This window comes from Mangifera indica, chromosome 6, assembly GCF_011075055.1.
Source record: "Mangifera indica cultivar Alphonso chromosome 6, CATAS_Mindica_2.1, whole genome shotgun sequence".
In the NCBI taxonomy this organism is placed as follows: Eukaryota; Viridiplantae; Streptophyta; class Magnoliopsida; order Sapindales; family Anacardiaceae; genus Mangifera; species Mangifera indica.
The window spans coordinates 8,095,607-8,119,422 of NC_058142.1; the positions used below are offsets into that span (position 1 = coordinate 8,095,607).

General features: G+C 31.8%; 3 protein-coding genes across 5 annotated transcripts; all 3 read right to left on the minus strand.

Moving 5' to 3' along the window:
* Nucleotides 1-7,522: 7,522 nt before the first annotated feature.
* Nucleotides 7,523-11,219, minus strand: LOC123219507 (3-epi-6-deoxocathasterone 23-monooxygenase CYP90D1-like). The gene is made up of 8 exons (XM_044641500.1): nt 10,748-11,219; nt 10,353-10,677; nt 9,850-9,999; nt 9,510-9,761; nt 9,328-9,417; nt 9,067-9,252; nt 8,836-8,966; nt 7,523-7,972 (listed from the first exon to the last, which is right to left on the minus strand). Exons 1-8 carry the CDS (start codon nt 11,011-11,013, stop codon nt 7,876-7,878), a joined length of 1,497 nt encoding a protein of 498 aa, XP_044497435.1. The 5' UTR covers nt 11,014-11,219; the 3' UTR covers nt 7,523-7,875.
* Nucleotides 11,220-13,522: 2,303 nt separating this feature from the next.
* On the minus strand, nt 13,523-17,832 carry LOC123218254. Of its 2 annotated transcripts, XM_044639558.1 has the most exons (3): nt 17,676-17,832; nt 17,256-17,462; nt 13,523-13,923 (listed from the first exon to the last, which is right to left on the minus strand). In XM_044639558.1, exons 1-3 carry the CDS (start codon nt 17,719-17,721, stop codon nt 13,616-13,618), a joined length of 561 nt encoding a protein of 186 aa, XP_044495493.1. In that variant the 5' UTR covers nt 17,722-17,832; the 3' UTR covers nt 13,523-13,615. The 2 variants fall into 2 exon arrangements, with proteins under 2 accessions (XP_044495493.1, XP_044495494.1); XM_044639559.1 differs by lacking the exons at nt 17,256-17,462; nt 17,676-17,832 and adding an exon at nt 14,157-14,865.
* A 2,233-nt stretch (nt 17,833-20,065) lies between these two features.
* LOC123218573 lies at nt 20,066-23,046 on the minus strand. 2 transcript variants are annotated; one of them, XM_044640064.1, is made up of 6 exons: nt 22,760-23,046; nt 22,224-22,354; nt 21,699-21,788; nt 21,366-21,418; nt 20,537-20,639; nt 20,066-20,409 (listed from the first exon to the last, which is right to left on the minus strand). In XM_044640064.1, the coding sequence occupies exons 1-6, from the start codon at nt 22,989-22,991 to the stop codon at nt 20,299-20,301; spliced, it is 720 nt and encodes a 239-aa protein (XP_044495999.1). In that variant the 5' UTR covers nt 22,992-23,046; the 3' UTR covers nt 20,066-20,298. The 2 variants fall into 2 exon arrangements, with proteins under 2 accessions (XP_044495999.1, XP_044496000.1); XM_044640065.1 differs by lacking the exon at nt 21,366-21,418.
* Between the last annotated feature and the right edge of the window lie 770 nt (nt 23,047-23,816).

A 23,816-nucleotide genomic window follows, 5' to 3' on the forward strand; every position in this document is an offset into this window, starting at 1 on the left:
GACATTTAAGTAAAATAATTTACTAGTATTCTTTTATTACCTTTTAATCAAACACAATAATTATTTATACCTACTAAATTTTATCAAACATAGTAATCATTTATATCAAGTAATTTTTCTAAGTACTCTTTCTATTTTGATAATAAAACATTACTCAAATCAAACTCCCCTTATGGTAATACACTAATTAATATTTGTATATGATTTATTAATTTTTATGCAGTTTAAGTTAGGTCAAATGACTGTTTCCCATTAAAGGTTTGATGCAAATCTAATCTTTCATTCGTTAACTATTAAAAACTCAAATACTCATCCATCTATTAAACTTTAATGTTATTATAGGGGTAAATTTGTTATTTACTAAAATATTTTAAAAAACCTAAAATTTTATCACATTTTCTCCTCTAAATTTAAAAATCTAACAAATTTTCCCCCACCCAAAGTTTAAAAAATCAACATTTCCCCCTAAGGCTTTTCTAGCCACTACTACCTACAGTCGAAGATGGTGACGATGACGTTCTCTCTCCCTCCTAGCTTCTCTCTCAATTGTGCTACATTTTCAGTCATCATCAATCGATAAAGACAAATCATTAGTCTCCAAACAAAGAAGTTTCGTCTGAGACTTTGAAAAAGACAAATCATGTCTTCATTTGGAGATGAAAAATGATCTTGATTTGTCATCATCTCTGACTATCAGCGTTGAAAAAAACCCTAGGGGGAAATGTAAGTTTTTCAAACTTTAAATGAGAAAATTTATTAGTTTTTAAATCTAAGGGTAAAAAGGTAATAAATTTTTAATTTTTTTAAATATTTTTATTAAACAATAATTTTACCTCTGACAATAATAATAAAATTTAACAGATGAATAAGTATTTAAGTTTTTATAGTTAATGAATAAAAAATTGAGTTTACATCAAACCTTAGGTGGGAAATAGTCATTCGGCCGTTAAGTCATTTGAAAGTGTTTTTATTTGTTGCTAATATATGAACATTAGATAATATTTTTTTGATAAATTGATGATATGATGACCGATAGATCAATGAGCGAGATTATATTGTTTTTTATATAATTATTTTAGCGGTATTTTATCGATGAGGAGAGATTTAAATGATAATGCATTTAATTGAAATTATTTCAAAGATTATTGGTTGATTAATTTGATTCATCTAAATCACTTTAATCAAAAGGATCGATGATACAATGATTGATTGGTTATTGAGTGAGATTATACAATTTTTTAAAATTATTTTAGTGATATTGGATTGATGAGAAGGAATTTAGATGGTGATGCATTTAATTAAAATTAGTTTGAAGATTATTAGTTGATTTATTTGATTAATCTAAATCATTTTAAACAAATTAGCAATTTAATTGAAGATCAATAATACGATGATTGGTCGATCACAAAGCAAGATTATATTATTATTTTATAATTATTTAAGTGATATTTGATCGATATTATTTTGAAGGTTATTAATTAATCCATCAAAGTTTTTTAAATCACCTTAAAAAAATAGCAATTCAATTGAGGATAGCATAGCACACATAAATATATCTAATTATAAAGCAAATAAATAGAAGAGTGAATTACATTTACCCTTAAAATACTTTTTCATTCTTACATAGTATAAATAATATTTTTCCACCAAAAAATCGTGCGTAAATAACAATTTTTCACCCAAAAAGTAAACTCTGTTAATAAAATAATATTATTAAAGAGTAAAATTACTATTTTTATCTCTATTATTTTATTTTTCAAAATTATCATATATTTTAAATTAATAAAACTAAAAATAATATTTTAAATATCTAAATTATATAATTTTTTCATTTCTTTCTCATCATTTTTTCCTCTCTTTTTATAGATAAGGTATTTTTATCATGTAATTAAATGTTAAGAGGTCACTTATAATTTTGAAAATATCAAAGGTCTTTAAAATTTTTACGGGTTTATTTGAAATTTAAAAAATTTAGAAATTTTTAAAAATTAGTTTGCCCTCAATAGTTTCAAAATGAAAGTTACATCCTTGAAGAATTGAATAAAATACAGGCCAAAAGACTTATTCCTACCCAAGTTTTGATGTATTCTTAAAGTTACATTAATAGGGTTTGAAAAACTCAAAATTTCACCTATAGACCAATTGTCGTTAGAATTTTCTATTATAAGCAAAAGTAAAATTGTTACTTTACTAATAATATTAAAAAATATAAAAAAAAATTTCCCCCTTAAATTTTAAAAACTAACTACTTTACCTCTACTTAAAGTTTTTTAACTTTGAAAAATCACATTTTCCTCTCAAACCTAGAGTTTTTCTCTTCACCCCTCTGACTACCACCTCTAACACCGACGATCTCTTCTTTTCACCCTAAACTATTAGTCGATGTATAAGGTATAACGACCTCCCCTCTAAAAGAGATCTCTTTGTCAGAGATGAAAAGGTCTGGAGTAAGAGTCCAGATCTCAACGAGACAAAGAGACTTGTCTCGTCGTGTTGAAGAGATCTAAACTCTTCGTTTAAGAAGAGATCTCCTTCAGAGGGGAGGTCATCGACCAACGGTTAGGGTTTATAGTTGGTCATCAACGTCGGAGATAATAGTCAAAGGAGTGAAGAAAAAAACCTTAGGTTTGGGGGAAAAATATGACTTTTCAAAGTTAGAAAACTTTAGGGAAAAGTGAAGTTGTTAATTTTTAAAACTTATAGGGGGTGTTTGGTTTGGGTAATGTTTTATTACCAAAATAGAAAGATTACCTTAAATATAGATTACTTAGAAGATTACTGAGTATAAATGATTATTATGTTTGATAAAATTTAATAGATATAAATAATTATTGTGTTTGGTTAAAGGTAATAAAAGATTACTAGTAAATTATTTTACTTAAAAACCCTTGAATATAATTATTTTTAAATATTTTTTATATTATTTGTCATATTAATTAAAAATAAATTTATTTTTATCTCAAAAAATTAATAAATTATAATAAAATTATAATAAAATCAAAATTACCTTGATAATCTTTAAATATCTAAGGTAAAGGTGGTAATCATATTACCACTTATATTACTTATCACGCCAGCATTGGTAATAGAATATTACTGTAATATTTTATTACTGACAAACCAAACAAGAAAATAAAAGATAGATTACCAAAGTAATCTTTAAATACTAGAACCAAACACCCCCATAGGAGAAAATATAATGAATTTTATATTTTTTTAATATTATTAGTAAAATGACAATTTGAACCCAACCTTTAACAAAAAAATTCTAACAACAATTGGCTTATGGATGGGATTTGTGGTTTTTTAAACCCGACAAGTATGTATTTATCTTTATATTAAAACTTATGTGGGAAATAGTCCTTTAGCCTAAAATGAAACATTGTTTTTTAAGGGTCAAATTGTCATGTTTAAAATGTTTGAATCTGATAGAAAATTATTGTTTTTTATTTTTAAAATTAATAGATGATAAAATTACTATTTTACTTTTACACTATAAGTTTTTTTAAATAGAGTTTGAGTTTGGACCAAAAATGTTATTTATGCAAACTAGGGGTAGAAAAGTGTTTTTAGACAAAACCTTGGGTGGGAAAGTAATCACTTTACATAGAATAATCAGAATTACAACATTTTGATGGACTGAGACCAAAATATTTTAGGCTTAAGCCCATCTTTACACAAAATTCAGGCCCGGCAGTCGTTGGGCTAACCATTTGAGATAAACCCAAGTAATTCACGCAAGCTGCTCCCTTGATTCATGATTAGTTATAATTTTGTACAATTAAACGAAAATAAAATTATATATACTAATAATGATACTGATTTATTTATTAATGATAATATATCATTATTTAATTAATAAAATTATATATATATATTTTTTTTTTATAGAATTTAGGTATATAAACAATGTGTCATTATTTGATTGGATGATTTTGAATTAAATATGAAGTAACGTTCAATCATATGATGATATATTATCTGTGTACTCAAATTATGTATCAAAAGTATTTATAGATAACAAAACTCCTATGTAATTATGTGATATTATATATCTAATATAAAATTATCGAATTATATAATAACATATTATCATATAAATTAGTATTCATTATTTGATGTGATTATTCATAAATGCAGGGTTTTGTGTTTATTAAAAAGGCCAAACGACTTATTCCCATGGCTTGTTAAAATTAATCAAATTCACTAGTTTTAAATGTTTATCTCCTTTTCCCCCCTAAATCTTAAAAATTAACAATTCTTTTTAAGTTAAATTTTAAAAAATAACATTTCTCCCCTAGTTTATTTTTCAATCTTCGACCCCCTTTCTCTCTCGACACTACCTTTCACTCTGGCAGTTTCTCTCTTCTCATCTCTCCCTTCGGTAACTCAACGAAGTCGAAAAGAAAAAGAGTTTCATTAAGAAGATAAAGCTCTTCATCTTCTTGGCTTCTTTGGGTTGTCAGAAAAAGAGATGAGGAGAGAGAGATCGTCAACAATGATATCAGAGATTAAAAAATAAACCTTAGGAGAGAATGTAATTTTTTAAAATTTGACGTAAGAAATAAACTGTTAGTTTCTAGAATTTAGAAAGAGAAAAGATATACAATTTTAGTTTATTTTTAATATTACAGATAAAATAAAGATTTTACCTTTAAAATTAACAGACTTAACAATTTATGAGTGGATAAAATAGTTTTTTAAAATTAAAGAATGAAAACTTATGATAATAACAATTTTTGGGTGAGAATAAGTCCTTTAGCCTTACTAAAAATTCAAATTTTCGCTTATATTTGGTTGTCAATCTACATGAATAGTACAAGCTAACAAATGTGATTAGGAAATTTAAAAGAATGAAGATTACTTTAGAGAATGACATTTTTAGTTTAATCTTATACACCAATAAATAAAAGATTAATGGGCACCTCCATTAGAGAGGAAAGTCTTGCCTAATAAATTGGTGATGGCGATGCACACTAAGTAGAAGATTAATGATATTAATCAAGAATTAATTGATTAATGGTGATGATGGTGGATATGTTGCGTTTTGTTTTATCTTAAAGGGCATCTCATCTCTCTTGTACAATAAATAAATAATGTTATTATTGTGTGATTTTCCAAAGAAGTTTAGTTTTGGTGGATGAGCATGAATTATCTTTTTCCTCTTTGTCCCTTTCAATCTTTGTAATTGTCAAAATAGACTGGCTAATTGTATATAGTGGACAACTAATTACCAAATTAATCATAATTAAACAAACTTTGTAATTAAAAAGATACCCATTTTCTTGTTCTTTCTAGTTTCTAGAAATTATAAATGGTTGGCTCATCCTCAAACTCATCCTCATCCTCATCCTCCCCTCATCCATCCAAGATATTTCTTGATAAATACAATATTATTCACATCATTAATACGCCAAAGTATATAGTTCAAAGGCCAATCTTAATGTTAGTTTTTGATGTTGAGATATTAATTATATATGAAATAATTCCAAAGTGTTTAAGCATATATGAATTTTCAATTTGAATAATAATTCTCGAAAATTCTATATGCATATTTCTAATTTTTGGATACATAATCTCTAAAATAATCAATTTACATATGAGAGTATATTAGTAACATTATATGTACAAATAATAAACATAAATTTGAGCATAAAGAATGACATATTACTATATAACTGAGTATTATTTTATTTCTAATTCAAAATCATCATATAACATAATGATACATTATTTTTTGTGTACAAGTTTGTACTTATTATTTGTGTATATAGTTTTATTGGTGAGAGTATCAATATTTGAGTAACAAATTTACTTTCTTTTTTTGTTAATTAAAAAACATGAGCAAAGAAACAAACGGGTCTACAATGAAAACTTAGGAACACCTTAAGCACATCCTACCTAAACGGGCAATATAGCAAAAGCAAAGCTGATGACTAGCAAAGAGAGACAAAACAGAAAAAAAATCAACTCTTGTTGAAGGTCTATCAAAATTCTTGCAAAGATAAGATTCAAGAAGAGAACAACTTCTAAGAAATTACAACCATATGTAGGCTGGTCCACCAAGCCAACGCTAAGGGTGGATATGAACCAAGCTAAGCCTAAACACCCCTAGACTCAAGTTCTGCTAGAATAAAAAATAGTTTAGCTTGAGTTTGGTTCAAATTCGTCAAGCCAATATTAAGAGTGGTTCGAGTTTGATTTGAATGAAAATGGTTTGTTTCAAGTTTAACTTGAATTTATAGTTCAAATTCATGACTCGGATATATGGCTCAAACTCATGGAATTGATGGTCCATTGACAAAATGATGTCATTTAACAATTATTTAATATAATTCGAATCGAACCATGAGTCAAGTTTGAATCAAATTGAGTCATCTATCCAGTTTGCAAGTCAAACTTTCTATAACTTGAGTTCAGCTTAATTTTAAAACGAGTTGAATCTCTTTACTCAAACTTGGTTCATATTCAAAATAAATGAATTCGAACCAAACTAATTAAGCCGAGCTAACTCAGTTAAGGTCCAACCCTAGCCAACACTATACAAAAATTATCTACACAAGATTTCATGTTCATGTTAAAAAAGAAATTTCAGATCTGTAGTAGATGATTTTGGTTCCTAGATTTAACCGAAAATTTTGCCTTAAACTATAGTCTATAGACAGTGCTTTTTGTGCAATTTGTAGTGCTTGGCATGCATGCTTGTGTAACCTTATACTATAATGTAAATATAAAGAATCTATAAATGTAAAATATAAGAGGGAATTTTGCATCATGTTGTATCTAACTTTTACCTCTTTAATTATTTCTTATAATATCTTTCTGATTTTTTTGCCCATACTCTGTGATTAGATCACCAACCCAATTATATAATATAACCTACATTTCCACGCTTCAACATTTAAATCATGCATGCTTTATATTGAATATACCTATCTACATGTGCATGTCTTTGACGACCCATTTTAAATATTAATTCTTTATATACCCATTATTAATTTAAATAAAGCTTATATTTACCTACTTTTGAGTATGTAAATGGGTATATAGATAATATATCATCGTGTGATTAGGTGATTTTAAATTAAAAATAAAATAATACCTAATCATATGATTATATATCATTTATATAAATATTAATGTGTTCAAAAGTGTTAACACATAACATTGCTCTTATTAATTTGATTGAATTATGGGTTCAAATTAATGTATAGAAACGATTTATAAAACTTCAACATGAGTTATGGAGATCAATATAAATATAAATTCTTCCATCATTTGGACCATTTGAAGCTTCACTGGCAAATCATCAAGGGTGGACCTCTCTTTGAAAGTTCATATTCGTAAACTAAGTACTATTTTAAGTTGACTCCATTTTCTTTTTCACTTTTCATTCTCTTATGGAGAATCTTTTAGTGAAGTAGTAGTAGTAGGAATATGTCTTAATCAATCGCAAATCAAATTATCATGAAAAATAATAATAAGTAATTAGCCCTTGAAGAAGTGATTGGGTCGATCAATGTATAAGAGATAAACTTAGTTAATTTTCCAAAATGAAAGAGGTAATTAACAAAGTTATTCCCTTAATCATAATTAACCCCCTTTGAGATTGATTACATGAGTTGTAATACATAAAAGGAGGCCCCTCACAAAAAGGAAAAAATCAATTTCTAATCATAATTAATTGTCAATATATATATTTGTCTTAGGAAGAAGACAACCGAGTCTGCTATGGGGTCTGAACAATAATTTCTGAGAGCCCCCACCCCACCCGTGTGCATGCATTATTTGGTGTTTGTTGTTGGATTCTTGTTTGTATGAACGGTGTTACATGGAAGTCTCTCTCTCTCTCTGCAACTTTATAGTTTTCATGGCTCAAGATGAATCTCCTCTTCTTTTGACCCAAACCGGCATTCTTCTCTTCATTCTTACTGTGGGAAAGTTGACAACTGTGTCTTCCTCAGCCGCCCACCTGTATTTAATTTAATTAATTTAATCAAAATGTGATTGATTATATGTAATCTAATTGTAAGGTTTAGTGCTTTTAGACATGGAAGTCAAATTTAGGGCTCGGAAAATATTTGAATTTGTGTACTTTTGACTATTATTTCCTAAGGAAAATAAACCCTAGATAGCTAGCTGGAAAACCCTAATTAAGTTCTATGATTTAACATTCATGCATTTGACTAGTCAAGGTTAATCCCTTCGACAAATCAAAATTCACAAACTGGATGCCATTTTCTGATACACTGAAGTAGGTTTCAATAGCCAAGAAAGAAGCATTCATCTTCCAAATTTTTTTTTTTTTTCAGTATCAAACCATTGACTCAATTCATTGTCGCAATCCTTCGATTGCTTTCTAGTGTTATAAGCAAAGAAAGAGATCTCAAAATGGCTACTAGTTTGGTGTCTTTATATCATGACTTTGTCTTTGTTATAAAAGGAAGATCACACAGGGAAAATGTGTAAGGAATCTATAGAGAATATGGGGGGTCACATATTCATTAATAAGAAAGGTGATGGGAGCAACAGTGAAAGGGAAAATTGGGAATTCTTGTTGAGGCTCACTCATGCATCATAATTGAAAGAAAATTAAAGCTTGTGGTAAATTATGTCTTGAAAAAAGAAAGTGAGCCAACTGAGGCAGAAAGTTCTCTGTCTGGCGTCAATTTTGTCTTTGCTCTAAAGGTAAAAGTAAAGAAAAACAATAACGTGGCTCCCTTATTTCTTCGTAGCAATCAAACCTCACAGAAACGAATTGCTAATAAAATTTTCTTCTATAATACATAAAGTAATCTAGGTTTGAAATTCATTAACTTTAACTGATTTGATTACCTGAATTGAGTAACAAAGTGGTGCAGAAAGATGGAAACTTCCAGCCTGGCCAAGTCAAGACCAGGGCAAAGTCTTTGTCCCCCTCCAAAAGGAGTGAAGTTAGTGTTACAATTGCTTATGTCTTTATGATCCTGCAGTATGAGCAAAACCAAACACAAAGGTCAAATTCTCGAGAAACAAACAGAAAATAATAAAAAATTTTAAGCACTTAGAGGGCCCTTAGCTTCTTACTTGCCATCTCCAAGGGTTGAATTGATAAGGCCAATCATAGTTACTTTCATCAAGATGAACTGATCTAAAGTATGCAAAAAAGCACCATCCTTTTGGTATTAGATAACCTTTAAACTCAATGTCTTTCATGGCCTTTCTCATCACTCCAATGATTATATTTCCCATCCTTAGAGTTTCTGTAATTACCTGTTTAATTACATCAAATTAAAGTTAATCACCCGTTTAAAGTCAATTGTAATTGTGAATTAAACAGAAACATACGGTCTGTGTAAAAGTTAACGATAAGTAATCACTCCAAGATGGGGGCTCTCTAAGCTCAGCTTTTAGTCTTTTCAACTTCATGTTTTCTTCCTGTAAAATGATGCATCACAATTATCAATTAATTCATTAATAATTGACTACTTACCTCACCATCAAATCTTCAAGTATACTATTATTCATACCGTCAGTTGTTTGAGAGCAGTGGGAGAATCTGAGAGGTATTTAATAGCAAGAGTCATAAGAACTGGAACTGAATCCTCTCCTGGAATCATCATATCAATTATATTATCTGCAATTAGATCATCAGTTAATGGCTGATCGCTCGCATTGTTGAGCAACAACACATCTATTACATCTTTAGGAAATGTTGAGACCCCACTACTTCTTTTAGATTGAATAATCTTCTGTACTAACTTAACCATCTTCTTCTTTGCCTGAAATTCATGAACCAATTTCAAAAAATTTTCCAAACTGACTTGGTCAAATTTCAGTTAAGGCATATAGATTAGTTAAAATTCTTGCCTGTAAGGATCTATGGAGTTTACTTCCGGGAATGTTAACAGGTAAAGACATGAGTCCGGAAATAAATTCTTGGAACTGTTTCTTCAAGAACTCCATTTCTTCACCTGGATCTAAACTGATCAATGCTTTGACTAGTACTTGAAAGGCAATCTGGACACAAAAAATGGCATCTCTTAGTAACTTTTGAAAATGGCATAGTGACATAATTATTATTATGACTCAAATTTCCTAGACAAAATTATTCATGTAGAATTATCATTAACCCCATTCACAACTGGGTTTGTTACTTTCCAGCCAAATCATATTACAAGCCTAAGTAGAAGCCAGAGATAAATAAAATTTCAATGTTCAATGATTCCTTTCACTAGTCGTGGGGGAGGGACCGTATGTAAAGAGAGAGAGAGAGAATTGACATGTTTTTTGTTTTATATCGTGTTTTTACAGGAACTCTTCTCAAGAACAAGTCATGATGTTAAAGGAATCTGAGATTTTGATCAACTTACACTTTTGGTTTCATCTTGAATGTAAATAGGCTGATCTTCAGTCCAAGTGTCCATTGATTTCTGCACATACTTCTGCATGTCGCTGGTGATTTGAGCTTTAAGATGAGGAGACTTGAAGAAGGCTCCTATAAGTCCATGGATTCTCCTTTGTAAGATTCCATTAATGAGCAAAATCGAAGACTTTCCCATCAGTTCAGTCAGAGATTTCGGATACGATGGTACAAACGCCTTTGCATCACTCTGCAGAACGAATCTACTCACTTCTGCATCCGTTGAAACTATAGTCGGAGTTCCAAAAATATGTGACTTGAACACTTTCCCGTAGCTGCACATTAAATCATTAATCAACCATTTAAAAAAAACAAAAAAAAAAGCTTCAAATTTGCATATCTTACATGCGGCGACGTTTGTCCATGAAGCTTTCAGGGCGATCAGAATAAGCACAAGAAATGAACTCCAAGGTTTCACCGAGAAAGGGCCAACCGAGAGAGCCCAAAGGGAGTTGAGGGAGATTTCTGGTGGTTGTTGTTGTTGTTGTTGTTGTTGTGAAACATGATCTTGAGGAAGATGATGATGATTTGATTTTATTTTTGTTATGGAAAATGATGGTGAACAATAAACTCACTGTTGTGACAAACAAAATCCACAGTAGATTGTCCATTAATGGCTAAAAATTTTGCACGCACGCCCTCAATCTCTTTTCTCCTCTCTCTCTCTCTCTGTATGTCTCTTATATAAGCTTAATCATAGTGACTATGGCCGTCACCACGAAGCTTCTTTTGTGATGGAAACATATATGAATGTGCATGTGTACGTGGACGCGTGGGTATGGGAAAGAAAGAGAAGCGTTGTAAAGAGTTTGAACTAGTTTTTGTGAAAGAAAAAAGAGAATATTTGTATTGGGAGTGAGATGGTGCTTGTGTAAAGTTTTTTGTTTTATAATTATGATTAATTGCTTTTAGTTTAGTTTTTTTCTTAATTTTGTGGGCTAATGAAAATACCAATGTCACACTTATAGTTTTTGAGTATTCGAAATAGGTATACAAATTATTTTTAATCATATGCTTAAATGTTACTTTATACTTAATTCAAAATCACTCAATCATATTATAATATATTATCTATATATCTAGTTTTTATACTTAAAATATATATACATAATTTTATTGAAATTAAAATGATCATCGTGGCAAAGGGTTTTTCACTTTGCTTTTACATATGAAAAGATTTACTTCAAAAGGGTAACTAAAAAGTACTTACCCGAAAAAAAAAAAAACTAAAACTTAGAAGTACTGTACTTTCAAACACAATTACCCTGGATGATCATTTACTGTACTTTCATAACTAAGAAGTGTTTTAAGCTTGGTTAATAGAGGTGGATTTACTTCAGTTAGCCTTATGAATGATGATAAGTAGATGTTTTATCGAAATTCTCATGTGGGTATCTAGAATCAGACTAAAAATGCATGTAAAGTAAAAATCCAAGTACCTTTAGTTGTTAGAATTCGTTTCTTTTTTTGAAAGAGTGGAGATATATATTTATATGTTCATACTGATAACAAGACCCCACAGCTCCATGATTGTCTCGTGGCACAGCAGCTTGAGGGCGCCCCCTCTTAGCAGCAAGCAAGCAGCTGGTGCGGCATGGCCTCGTGCATTCATGTGGACTCTATAAGTTCATCCACATTCTCATTCTCCATCATCATCATCATCTCTCAACTTTTGTCCTTCTCACACCCTTGAAATTACAACTCAGTCCACACGTATATATAGATCAAAGGTACCTTCACAAATTACAAAATCAAAAACCAGCTGCCTTCGATCACTGATTTCTCATTTTTTCTAAATTATATGCCCTTCTCTCACTTGATCAAGGTAATGGGTAGTCATAATTGTCATAAAACTTAATTATTCATCACTAAGAGATGGGATGATTAGTGAAAAAAGTGGACACAAACTCTCCTTTCTTTTGACTGTTGATAAATAAACAATGTATAAATCCCATAACTGGGTCGTTTCTTGATTGTTCATGCGTATTATAATGTTAAGCTCCATTCCTTAGCTTTCGCTTTCTCCTTTTTCCTCTTTGTTCAATCTAACCTAATTTATGATTAAGTATCAAATTAGTACTTTAATTGAATACCATCATTGCAGCAAATTGTTAGGCCTATCTTTTGGCTTTCTCTACTGTATATTTGAGGATCCAAGAGAATATTTTGGGATATAGTTATCAATATAATCTTTGAAAAGTTTTCATTTTAGAGATCATGGAGTGTGTGTATACTTGTGGGTATTTATTATTAGGGGGATATTTGAGGGAGAAGAAATATAATTGGGGGATCGAATAGTAAGGTAATTGGTACTAAAATTTGTTGTAGTTGGTTGGAATTTAAGAGCTTTGCTGCATGGTGTGGGACTCTCAGTAATGTTGTGGGAGTCCACATCCTTTTTGGAAATTGTGCATGCTTCCAGTTAGGACCATGTGAATCTCTCTCTTGTTCAACATAAAAGTTTGGAGAATATGCTCGCTGATTTCAGAATTCGTGGAATTTGGCACCAAATGGAGTTTAAATTCTCTTCCAATGACAATGAAGTTAGCAAAACAGACACTAATGTGACAAAAAAGACAGGTGAAGAGATGAGTTTAATGCTGCATTTTCACTCCCCAGAAAAAAGATGTGGTAGGAAAAAGATATCAACAAAATTCTTTCATTTAAATGATAAGAAAAGTTAGAGAAAGAAACAAGACCAACCCATGTACCTTGAGAAGATAAACTAGATAAAATGCAACCTTAACTTTATAAATTTTCAATATTTCTGGTCAAAAAGAGAACCCTGACGTTGAATCTCATATTCTAAGGGATTTGCATCAGGTTTACTCGTAGGTTACCATATTATTTATTCTCAAGACATTTGCTATTTCCAACTTTGGGCACTTGAAATGGCTCCTGCAATTATGTTGGTGCATATTAGCATATGCCCAATTTCAAAGGGCTGCAGGCATTTCTCTGTGGTCTACATCTGACCATTCTCATTGCATTATTTACAGGTCCTTAAGAAGTTGGTATGATGCCAACAATGAAATGGGCAACATACTTGTGTCAAGATTAAGCAAAGTATTGCAACCGATAAACACGATAGAAAACATAACAAATTCCATTGAGAAGGTATTGAATTGCAATGAGAAAGTAAATCTGATATTTCAAAAGTAAAATCCAAACTATTTTATCACAGTAATGTTTAATAAGCAGGTAATCAGTTAGCTAAATACTTGGAATAGATTTTGCACGAATAAATTGTTTGAGAATGGCTTTCTCTTCATCAATACGCTTCTTTTCTTCAGGATCCTTTGGTTTGACCTTCCTTTTCTCTTCCAAAATCCACTTGAAAAGTTCTCGTTGCTGATCCATAGGAATTGGTTCACGTAACTTCACAAACTCTGCAACGGGGTTTTCAGTGATCACAGCAGTTGCTGCAGCTGTAGCTGAAACTGGAATTGAGGGCACATCTTTTGCCCCTTCTTCCTCAGTTATGCTTTCATCCTTTTTACTGGTCTTCATGTACATGTAAGCTACACAAATTATATGAAACTCAGTCAGACAAGCAGCAGAAAAATTCCAATTAGCTATATTGTCAAGGAACTACATCACAAAAATCAAGTTTCCGAATAAAAAACTAAAAACAAAAAATGTATAAATGTTGGATGCTTGGACCACAAATAAAGAAACCCATGTCCATGAAAGGAAAAAAATTAATGAAATTACAGGTATTGAATGCTTGGACCACACAACAACACATGATTACCTCCATTACAGGGGAGAGACAACAAGTAAAAGGAATCAGATACTAAGATAGAGCACCTCAACTGGTTATTATTACTAGTCCACTCTCGGTAATGATCAAAGCGGTGCACTGACACAAATAACCAACATAAGCTTATCAACATTGACACAGCACAGAAAAAAAATTGCCTTATAGCTGCTGATTTGCTCCTGCCTTGACATAATGCAATCAGCAAGCACTTGAAGCTCTAATGGTTCACTTCCATAAACAGTTAATTAATATCTAACTTGCTAGCATGAATACTACAGTCGGACAGCTTTAAAGATTACACTATACATAACCAAACAAAGTTCTTTAAGAAATTAATTGTGCTGGTGAGAAAGCTGGGGACCAGCAAAGGATAGTCTCACTCACTGCTATTATTATTAGTTTATATGCATGTGTAATGACAATTCCACACAACTGTTCACGATAACATAACGTGACATTAGGTTTAAATCAGAAGTTTATAATTCAACTAGTATCGTTTTTACTTAAAAGTTACCAGAGAATCCACAAGCCACAACATAAAAAATACACCTGAGACTTATAGAAGGAATTAGGACAGCTTGTGAGAAATTTAGTGGGTTTCACATTGCACCATTTTACGCTATCTTATTCATGCGGAATTAAAGAACAAAAGCGTGAGTTGTCACTCCTCATATGAGCATTAGTTTACCATCATAAAGGCTATGATGACAGAAATATTTTTCTAACCAGGGTTTCTTGTGTTGACTTAAGCATAGGTCACAGTAGTCTTTCTAGCAAGTTCCATATTATCATGCTCGGTAAACAATATGAAAGACATAACTAGTAATTACCAAGATGAAAGATATTACTAACAATAATTACCAAACTTCCTATCATGATGGTGACAAGACCAAATTGAGGATAAGAATTCATGTAGCAAACTTCTACCTGTCTCGGATTGACTTCAATGAGCTGAGATGTTTTTCATAATGAATAAGCTTTTTATTTTCACCCTTTTCTGGATTGGTAAAATTTGAATCTACAAGCCCTCCTAAACTCCATTCCACAACTTTTTTGAGCTGAAGCCAAAGATAAGGGAAAACAGACTTTTCTTGTTTGATTTTAGAATTTGGTTTATTACAGTTCAAGATGAAGTTCAAACAGTGGAAAGCAACATTGACATGCAAAGTTGCAAACCATATTGCACTAGATTAGATAGAAAGAATCATTTCTGGAGGTTTAATGGATGGTGTTTCTCTATATAGTACAGTTGGATAGCAAGTCAGTAGACAAATAATGTGGCAAATATTATTGACTTATTTGAGCTAACTTTTGCAAAGATGAACAATAAAAGATGTATTACATCTATTGTATTGGAGAAGAAGTAGGTATGGGTGTATGGATGTTATGATACCATCCAAACCCTACCTTAGCACCGACAATGACCATAAAAAACTTGCACGCAGGCCCATGATAACATGCCAAACATGATTCCATGCGACAAGCCATGAAGTAGCTAAGTAGACTTATAAATGAACAACAATACAATCTTCTATTGATTTGTTTGACATAGACATTTGATATATCTTCAAACAAAGGTCTATCGTAAACATGCCTCCTAGAGTTACTCAGGTCTTCCATGCATAACAAGTGTTTTTCAAAATAACTTGAAAGGTCCACATATGATAATACTAGAACCAATTCATAAGCCAAGTCTTGTAAGGGAAAAGATCACTAAACATAAAAGTGAATTTAGAGCACAAAGACCAAGAAACAAAGGTGATCATGAAGATTTGACACACAAGCAGAGGGCATTACTTCTATCCTTCTAGGAAGACAGCAAATGGACCAAAATTTAACATTGCCTATAACGGAGAATGGATTCATCATGAAATGTTTGAGGTCATAAGATGATGCACTAATAAGAGAAGCATTTCTCCCATCAATAGTACCACTGAATAAAGATATCAGCATACCATTTTAGTGCTCCTATCAGCATAACCCTTTTTTTAATGCAGGACAGAACTGTAGGAAATCAACTAAACCAAAAGCCATAACCACCAGTTGTAAATATCATTTCAATTATGTACAGATGAGCTTAGTCTCAAAATCTATTGTCTACAGTGTAACTTGAGGATAGAATAGGCCAAAGACTGATTTTGAAACCCCAGAAAAAAGGAGAAAAAACTGAACAGATCTTAATGCTATTAGCTGGGGGGACAAGATCCTACATATTCCAAAAAAGGTCTTACCGTTTTAATCCATCTATGCTTAAATCTACTTTCTCATTTGTTCCTTGCCCTATTCTTCCGACCCCCACCCAATTACTCTAGTAGGCTAGTAAAAGGAGATTTAAATCAACTATAATTGATCTTTGTCGCTTTACTTTCATGATTTAAACCTTTAAATTAAAATGGTAATGACAATGAAAATAGTAATATTCTGGACTTATAACAGTTTCCTGATAATTTCAGATATGCACCAATTCACAGTTTTTAAGGTTATAGACCATTAGGTATCCATGGTCTGCTTCTTTGGGCTACATCCAACTTCCTTTGCTCTAAACAATTAGTCCATAAATAATTTAGCCTTTTTTTTGTATGTTGCATGTCTACCTTCATCAATCTTAATGGCAGTACCATTAACCCTTTATCTATTAACATCACACTCTATCCACTGGAGATGAAAAGTTCAATTTTTTCCTGCTGTTAATTGTTATAACACAAGGAAAAGGGAAGTAAGAAAGTCACACTAGCATTCCCAATTGCAAGCTCCCACCCTCCCCCTATTCTTCTCTCTCTGACAGACATACCGCCAATAATTTTTATAGATATCAATATCAATCATTCACCCAACCAAGACAAAAACCCTCCATGAAGATATGCAATTACAGATAAATTTACCAAAATAAAATGTGATTAAACTAAAACCTAATCCCCATCATAACAACGAATCACCCACCAACCACAAACATCGAGAAAATTATTATTTTTAATTTTTCAGTTCTTCAAGCTAAGATCCAACAAATCCATTTCAACAATCAAATCAACAAGCTATAGCGTGCACCTAAAATGCACATGATACCCATAAAATTAAAGGAAAGAAAGTGACCTCCAACAGCAAGACTAACAGTCAAAAGAAGGGGCCAGAGGAACTTGTAACGCCTAGCAAAAGACTCTTTTGGAGGTGGAGGAGGCGAAGCAGCAGAGCTCGACCCCATTGTGTATGACGTTGCAGCAGCTGATGATGATTGTGGAGGTGTTGTTGAAGAAGCAAAATCTTTTCCTTTTTGTTGTTCTTGAAATTGTTTAAGCTTAGCTGGTAACACAAGATAAAGAATAAGTAAAGATCACAACTTCAATGATTGAAACCAAGAAATTGTATCAAATTCCAGCAAAAGATTCTTGCTTTGCTAGGCAAGAAAGGGATGCTTTCCACCTTAATAATTTCCGTTTTCAAAAGTAAAAAAAAAAAAAAAAGTTTTCAGAAAACATAAAAACAAAACATAAATAAAAAAGGGTTGAGATTTACCCTTCTTGGGTTTGCTGTTGTAAAGCTTTGGAGCTTCTTCACCCATTGTTAAGAATCCTTCCTAGCCTGAATCACTGACTCTACCTTCTCTTGGCTCTACTCAATGCAGTAATAACAATTGTCTAGTCAAATATTAATTTAATTAATTACCCTTGTGTTAATTATTATTTACTAATTATTTCTTAATTATTTTTAAATCAAAAATCAAATGAACTTGGAGTGCACGACAACCCACAAATTAAAAATAATTATATGCTTCCAAGAAAAATATTTTTATCATCTCATAATATCATAGATAGGCCAATTTCACTGATAAATAAATAAATAATATTATAATATTTGATTATCTCTAAAAAGGAAGGTATTATTCACTTATCTATAATAGCACATTATTTATTAATAATTAAATATAATTTTTTAGAACTCAATTTTAAGTATTGTTATATTTATTTTCTATTATTTATATAAAATTATTTCTAAAATAATTACCAATAAAAACTATGACACATTGCCTCACATGTCCAAAATATTTACTATTTTAGTTACACTTTTTTTACTGCAAATTTCATTTATATTTATTTCTCCAAATTAAATTTCCAACCAAAAGATTATTGGTTTTTTATTTTTTTTAGTAAATTTTCCTTTGTTTTAATGAGTTTAGAAATTCAAAGAAATGGATTGCTCATTTTATTAGCTCAAGCTCCAATTTGCAGTTGGAATATGGACCATCAATACAGTTTCCAAGTTCACTTCACCCAAAAGTGAACTTTATTTACCTACAGAATTACAACATTCACACCTTAAGGGTTCATTTCATTTTTTAAACAAAATGGATTTTATATTTATGGCCAAAGAACTTATTCCCACCCAAAGATTACTGTTTGTTCAAGTGCTCACCCAAAGATTACTGTTTCTATTATTTATATAAAATTATTGAATAGCAGGGTGAATTATGTTAAAAGCTTCACTTTATTCAACGTCATTTGAAAGTTTTACTATTTCAATCTCTTGTATTGGACTGCAGCTATAACCCAATGTACTTGGTGAAAATTCATTATCAACCATTGCTTTTGCTTCATGTAGATATTTGATTGTATGCATTCATTCTCTCTATATAATCCAATGAAAAATCAAAATTGAAGCACAAATTCAATAATAAAATAGAGTAAAATTCAAATCAATGGGCTACTTTTGGGAGCTCAGAATTAGTGCCATACTAAAAGGATGTAACAAACTGCAAATGCTAGATGGTTCAGATCTTACTGCTCAGAAAGTAATGTCAATCCACCGTTCACTTATTCTCATTCTTCATTCTGCTACACCAAAAAATTATTTCTTTTTTAGGTGCGGTGCTGCTGTTGTTCAAGTGGGCAATCATAATGCTTTACTGGGCAATTTTTATCCCAGTGACATCTTGTATGCCAATGACGACCTCACTGATCGGGAGAAGAGAAATTCCAGGCTCGCCTCAGAACTCAGAAGCGCGCGGCTCTGGTTTTGCCGACCTTCTAAGTTACTAATAATCAAGACGTTTAAATATTGTTATATCAAATAATATATTACTTTGATTTTGGTTGATTTGTAGTGTTTGGCATGCCATCGAATGATGTTGATTGTGGGGTTGCCAAGGAAGATGGAGATAGATATTCAATATAGTGAGCATCAACTGGTAATCTTTTACATGTATGGTGCTGAACCATCTTTGTCAAGATATCTCCACTGGCAAGTTCATAGAACCAGAAGAAGTTTTCTTATCCGAAGACTTTGTAATGTCAATATAATAACAAAGTATTTCTTAATTTATTAAACTTTTAATTACTTTAGGTTGCTAGTGAAAGGATAAGGTAGTGAACTGTGTTGGTCTAACAGGTTGTCAGTCTGCTAGTATGACAAGACCTGCAACACGGTCCAAGGCTTTGAGTTATACTTTTGCAGATTGATTCTTGCGTTCTTTTGGAACTACCTGAAACATTAAATACTTTTTATATTTTTGCCCCAAAACCCTGACAAGGCTTGCAAGTCTCCTATCATGTCTGGTAGTGAATTATTCAAGCAAGCTCCATTTGGCAAGCACGATAATGGGGTGATAATGACTGTCCATGGGAGAGCAAATCAGCTCGTATTGATTTTACTAGACTGAGTGATGATGGTGTCGTACAGGATAAACATGAGGTATTACAGAAGATCTTGAAAGGCATTAATTTAAGATAATCCTGAGATGTATAACTTTACCATAATAACAGGCTATTCTAATTTGGATTTCAGCATTCGCATAATGAAGTATTATCATTTTTCAATGACTAACAAGGGAAGCTGAGAATTTTAATATTGAATTTTAAAACAAATATAAGTCTTGAGGCGCTGGCAAAGATGAATTCGCCCTAGGACAATTTCTTAACAGCAAAATGCTATTACCGAAGATATCCAAAACCATACAATTCAAGATGCAAGAAGTTCGAGCAAACAGGTGCACAATACCACCACAACTTCTCATAAGATTTTCATGCGTAACTTAACTGTGGCACAGAACATGTTGCCTATCGATTTGCTTTGTTGAGATCATGCAACTCGTCTCGACAGTTGCATATTCAATTGAGCCACTAGAAAAGGCATGACTAACTTGTCATTTGTTTTGTTCCTCTAAGATTGGCTGTGTAGAAGAGCCAGTTGAGAATCCCAGCTTTCCCATGACTTCTTCCAAGCGATTCACATTTGTCAGGTACAGATAACCAACCTGTGTGGAAGAACCAGTTAAAGCATACAATTTAACTGGAACCCAGAGAGGAAACTAATGCATTCTTAAATGTAACAAATACTATTGCAGAAAATTTTTTTTTTTAAAAAAGTAAGAGGGTACTGACTAGTGTTTCTAGCGAAGATGCTCTGTTGTAAACTGCTGTACCGGCTCTTTTTTTGGTCCGTGTTTTGGCTGAGATGATATTCTTTCCCCAGCGAAGAACATCCCTGCAGTAGAGAATATCAATTAACATGAGTCAAATGCCAACACTGAACAAATATATATCAGTGCTATTTCAGCAGTAGTTTAAAAAGGGCTCCAAAAGATAATTCCTCACATTAAAGGAGATGCAATAGCAGCAGAAAATAACAATACATTTAGGAAAATATCAGTGGACTCCAATTGAGGGTTTTTAGCAGATTTCTCTCATTTGACAGAGTTGATGCTAGCAATAAGATTCTCTTTCCTTAAATGTCACTCTACATTTTATCCTGAAACTGACCGGTCATCCTATTATTAAAATAAAATCTATGTCACTTAACAACCATAACAATATAAAGTTACTTATCATTAAAATAATTTTCAAACACTTAGAGCAGAAGAATGAATAATTAAAAGTGCAAGATTTGCCATCATCATGAGCACAAAGCTTCTAAATCATAAGAAATAAACATGCACAGAAAATTTCTTCAACATGGACCTGCAAGATGAATAAATGTTGAAGATCATCTGGATGCTTTGCTCTTCAAAATCTAGAATTTTAATCATATTGTATATGAAAGATGTAAGCTTGATTTTGTCATAACCTCCAGCTTGAGGAGGAAGGCATCAAAGAGTTAGTCAATTTGTACATGTCTTTCTTCTAAAAAGGATGAAAGTCCAATTACACAAAATTAGTTTTTTCTTTTGAGGAAAAAAAAAGCCTATGAAGATAATCAAATCTTCCCACTAACCTTTCTTCGGCTGATAAGTAATTATCGTCAAGAAGTTTCTGAAGCAACACATCCTGAATATGAAAATACAAAAGATACAATTTTTAACATGCACACGTAACAAATAATCGAATTAAATTTTCTTTAATCATGTTTTCTTTCGGAATGTTATGTATCTAGACAACAATAACAGTGCAGTACTATTGTAAGATTTTTCTATGAAGCTATATACAAACTTAATACAACTAGACCAATGAAAAGGAGAATCACAAAAATTTAACTATAGGAAGCATAACTTATATAGTGACAACATCACCGATGCAACTCAAAATAAACATAAAATTTAAAACATACTTGTGCTTCACAGCATACTACTGCCATTACACGGTCATTATATTCTTCAATACTCAGGGGAGGAAACAAGAAGTGCCTACGAGCATATAGCTGCACAGTTTGAGAAACACTTAGAGTAAGCTATGAGGAAAGGTTAACCCAAAAAAAAAAACAAAAGGAACTATGTTAGTAGCCAGTAACATAAACATAAACATGCTGTCTGCCTTGTAGGTGTCAGTTCAAATACAGAAAAAGGTGGACTTGCTTTCTAAAGCAGGCATCTCCTATGCATCTATAAGACCAAGATATGATGCATTCACATATAGGCGCCTTACAGCCTTAAACTTGAGCCGGAATCATATATTATTGCCAATTTCATTAAGTACTAATCCATCAGATTTCAACTTTTCAAAAGGACACAGATGAGATATATTGATCCCTAACAGCACTTGTTCTAAAAGAGAAAAAGCCATTCCATAAAAATTTCTATCATTATTCAACATGGGATGTTCATTCAATTTAAAAATAATAATAATAATAACACACCTCGTATATACAATCACCAATATATGCTAGTGAAGCTGCATTGTATACCGACCGAGGTTTTTCCACTTTTGGTGGGTTTGGCAGCCACACCTCATATCCCAAATAAGATTCATCCAACTTTGCCGCCCCTCCTGCATCAAATCCCAATCAAATTTGAAACTTTACCTTTTACATGAGCCTTATATTTCATTCAACTACAAAGCTAGTAAATAATTAAAGTAAAACCAAAAATTCTTTTCCCAATATATATTCTTCTTTCAACATATAAACCAAATTGCGTCAAACTTACTTTCTTTCACAAATAATTACACCATAAAACACAAAACTTAAACCCCACTTTTCTTTCACTTTCTTCAACTTTCTCAATAACCAAACACAAGCCAGAACACCGAAAATAAAACCCCCAACAAACTTGCACCAAATCAGCAAATTTAATACTACCCAGATCATAAAACAACAGAAAACACAATACTTTAGACTATTCGTTATGTTTTGGAGCAGAAGAACAAATGGGCAATAAAATTAAACACCACAACCTTGAACTGGACGCTTGAGAAGGTCAGAAACTGAGACGTCTTTCCGGGTAGTTATAGTGACAGTTGGTGTCGAAGGTTTAGTTGTGTCACTGTTGGCGTTAGCGTTGTTGCTCTTGAGTTTTCTTGGGGCGTTGGGATTGTAAGAAAGTCTCTGCTGGGTGTCATAGGAAGCTCTTAATCTTAGTAATGGTGAAGAAACTGAACACGCTGTATTTAGAACACTGTTCGGCATTTTTGTTCGAGATGTTGCAGGCCCTGCCCTGGAGGACCCGTGAAATAGAGAGGATGATTTTATCCCAATAAAAAAAGAGGCTAAAGACTTGTTTTCACCGCTGATATAGTGACGTTCATTTATAAAAAAAAAAAATTAAAAATATATATAATTCGTTATATTTATTCTTTTAAACTTTAAAAATTAATAATTTTACTTCAATCTAAAGTTTTTAAATTTTAAAAAATAATATTTTATCTTAAAATTAGGGTTTTATTCCTCCCCACTCCTCTCACCATCTCTGATAAATAATAACCGGTCTTTCTTCCTCCCAACTATGTCTCTTCCTTTGACAATACCTCTCAATTCGAGGCCCTCTCTTCATGGACGAAATCCAGATATCCTTTGCTTGAATTTTTTGAAGGAGCCTGACGAGGAGACCAAGGCATCGTCGTCGTCATCTATGAGGATACTCATCTAGATGACTCCTTCGTCATCTAGACGATGGGGTCCTCCATTTGGATTTTTCAATCTAGATGAAAGAAATTTAGATTTTTTGATCCAAACAATGTCCAAAGGCTTCAAACCGAGAGGCATCATCGGGAAAAAGAAAGATTGGCTATCATTCGTAGGAGATGGTGGCTGGAGTGGGGAGGAAGAAAACATTAAAAGGGCCTTTGATTCAAAGGGTAGAAAAATTACTCCGATAATTTAACTTTTATTACTTACATTACTTTATTTGGTTAATAAGTAATAAAAGATTTCGGTAATCTTCTATTACTAATGGTGATGTGACAGATAATATAAGAGATAATCTGATTAACACTTTCATCTTAAGTATTAAAA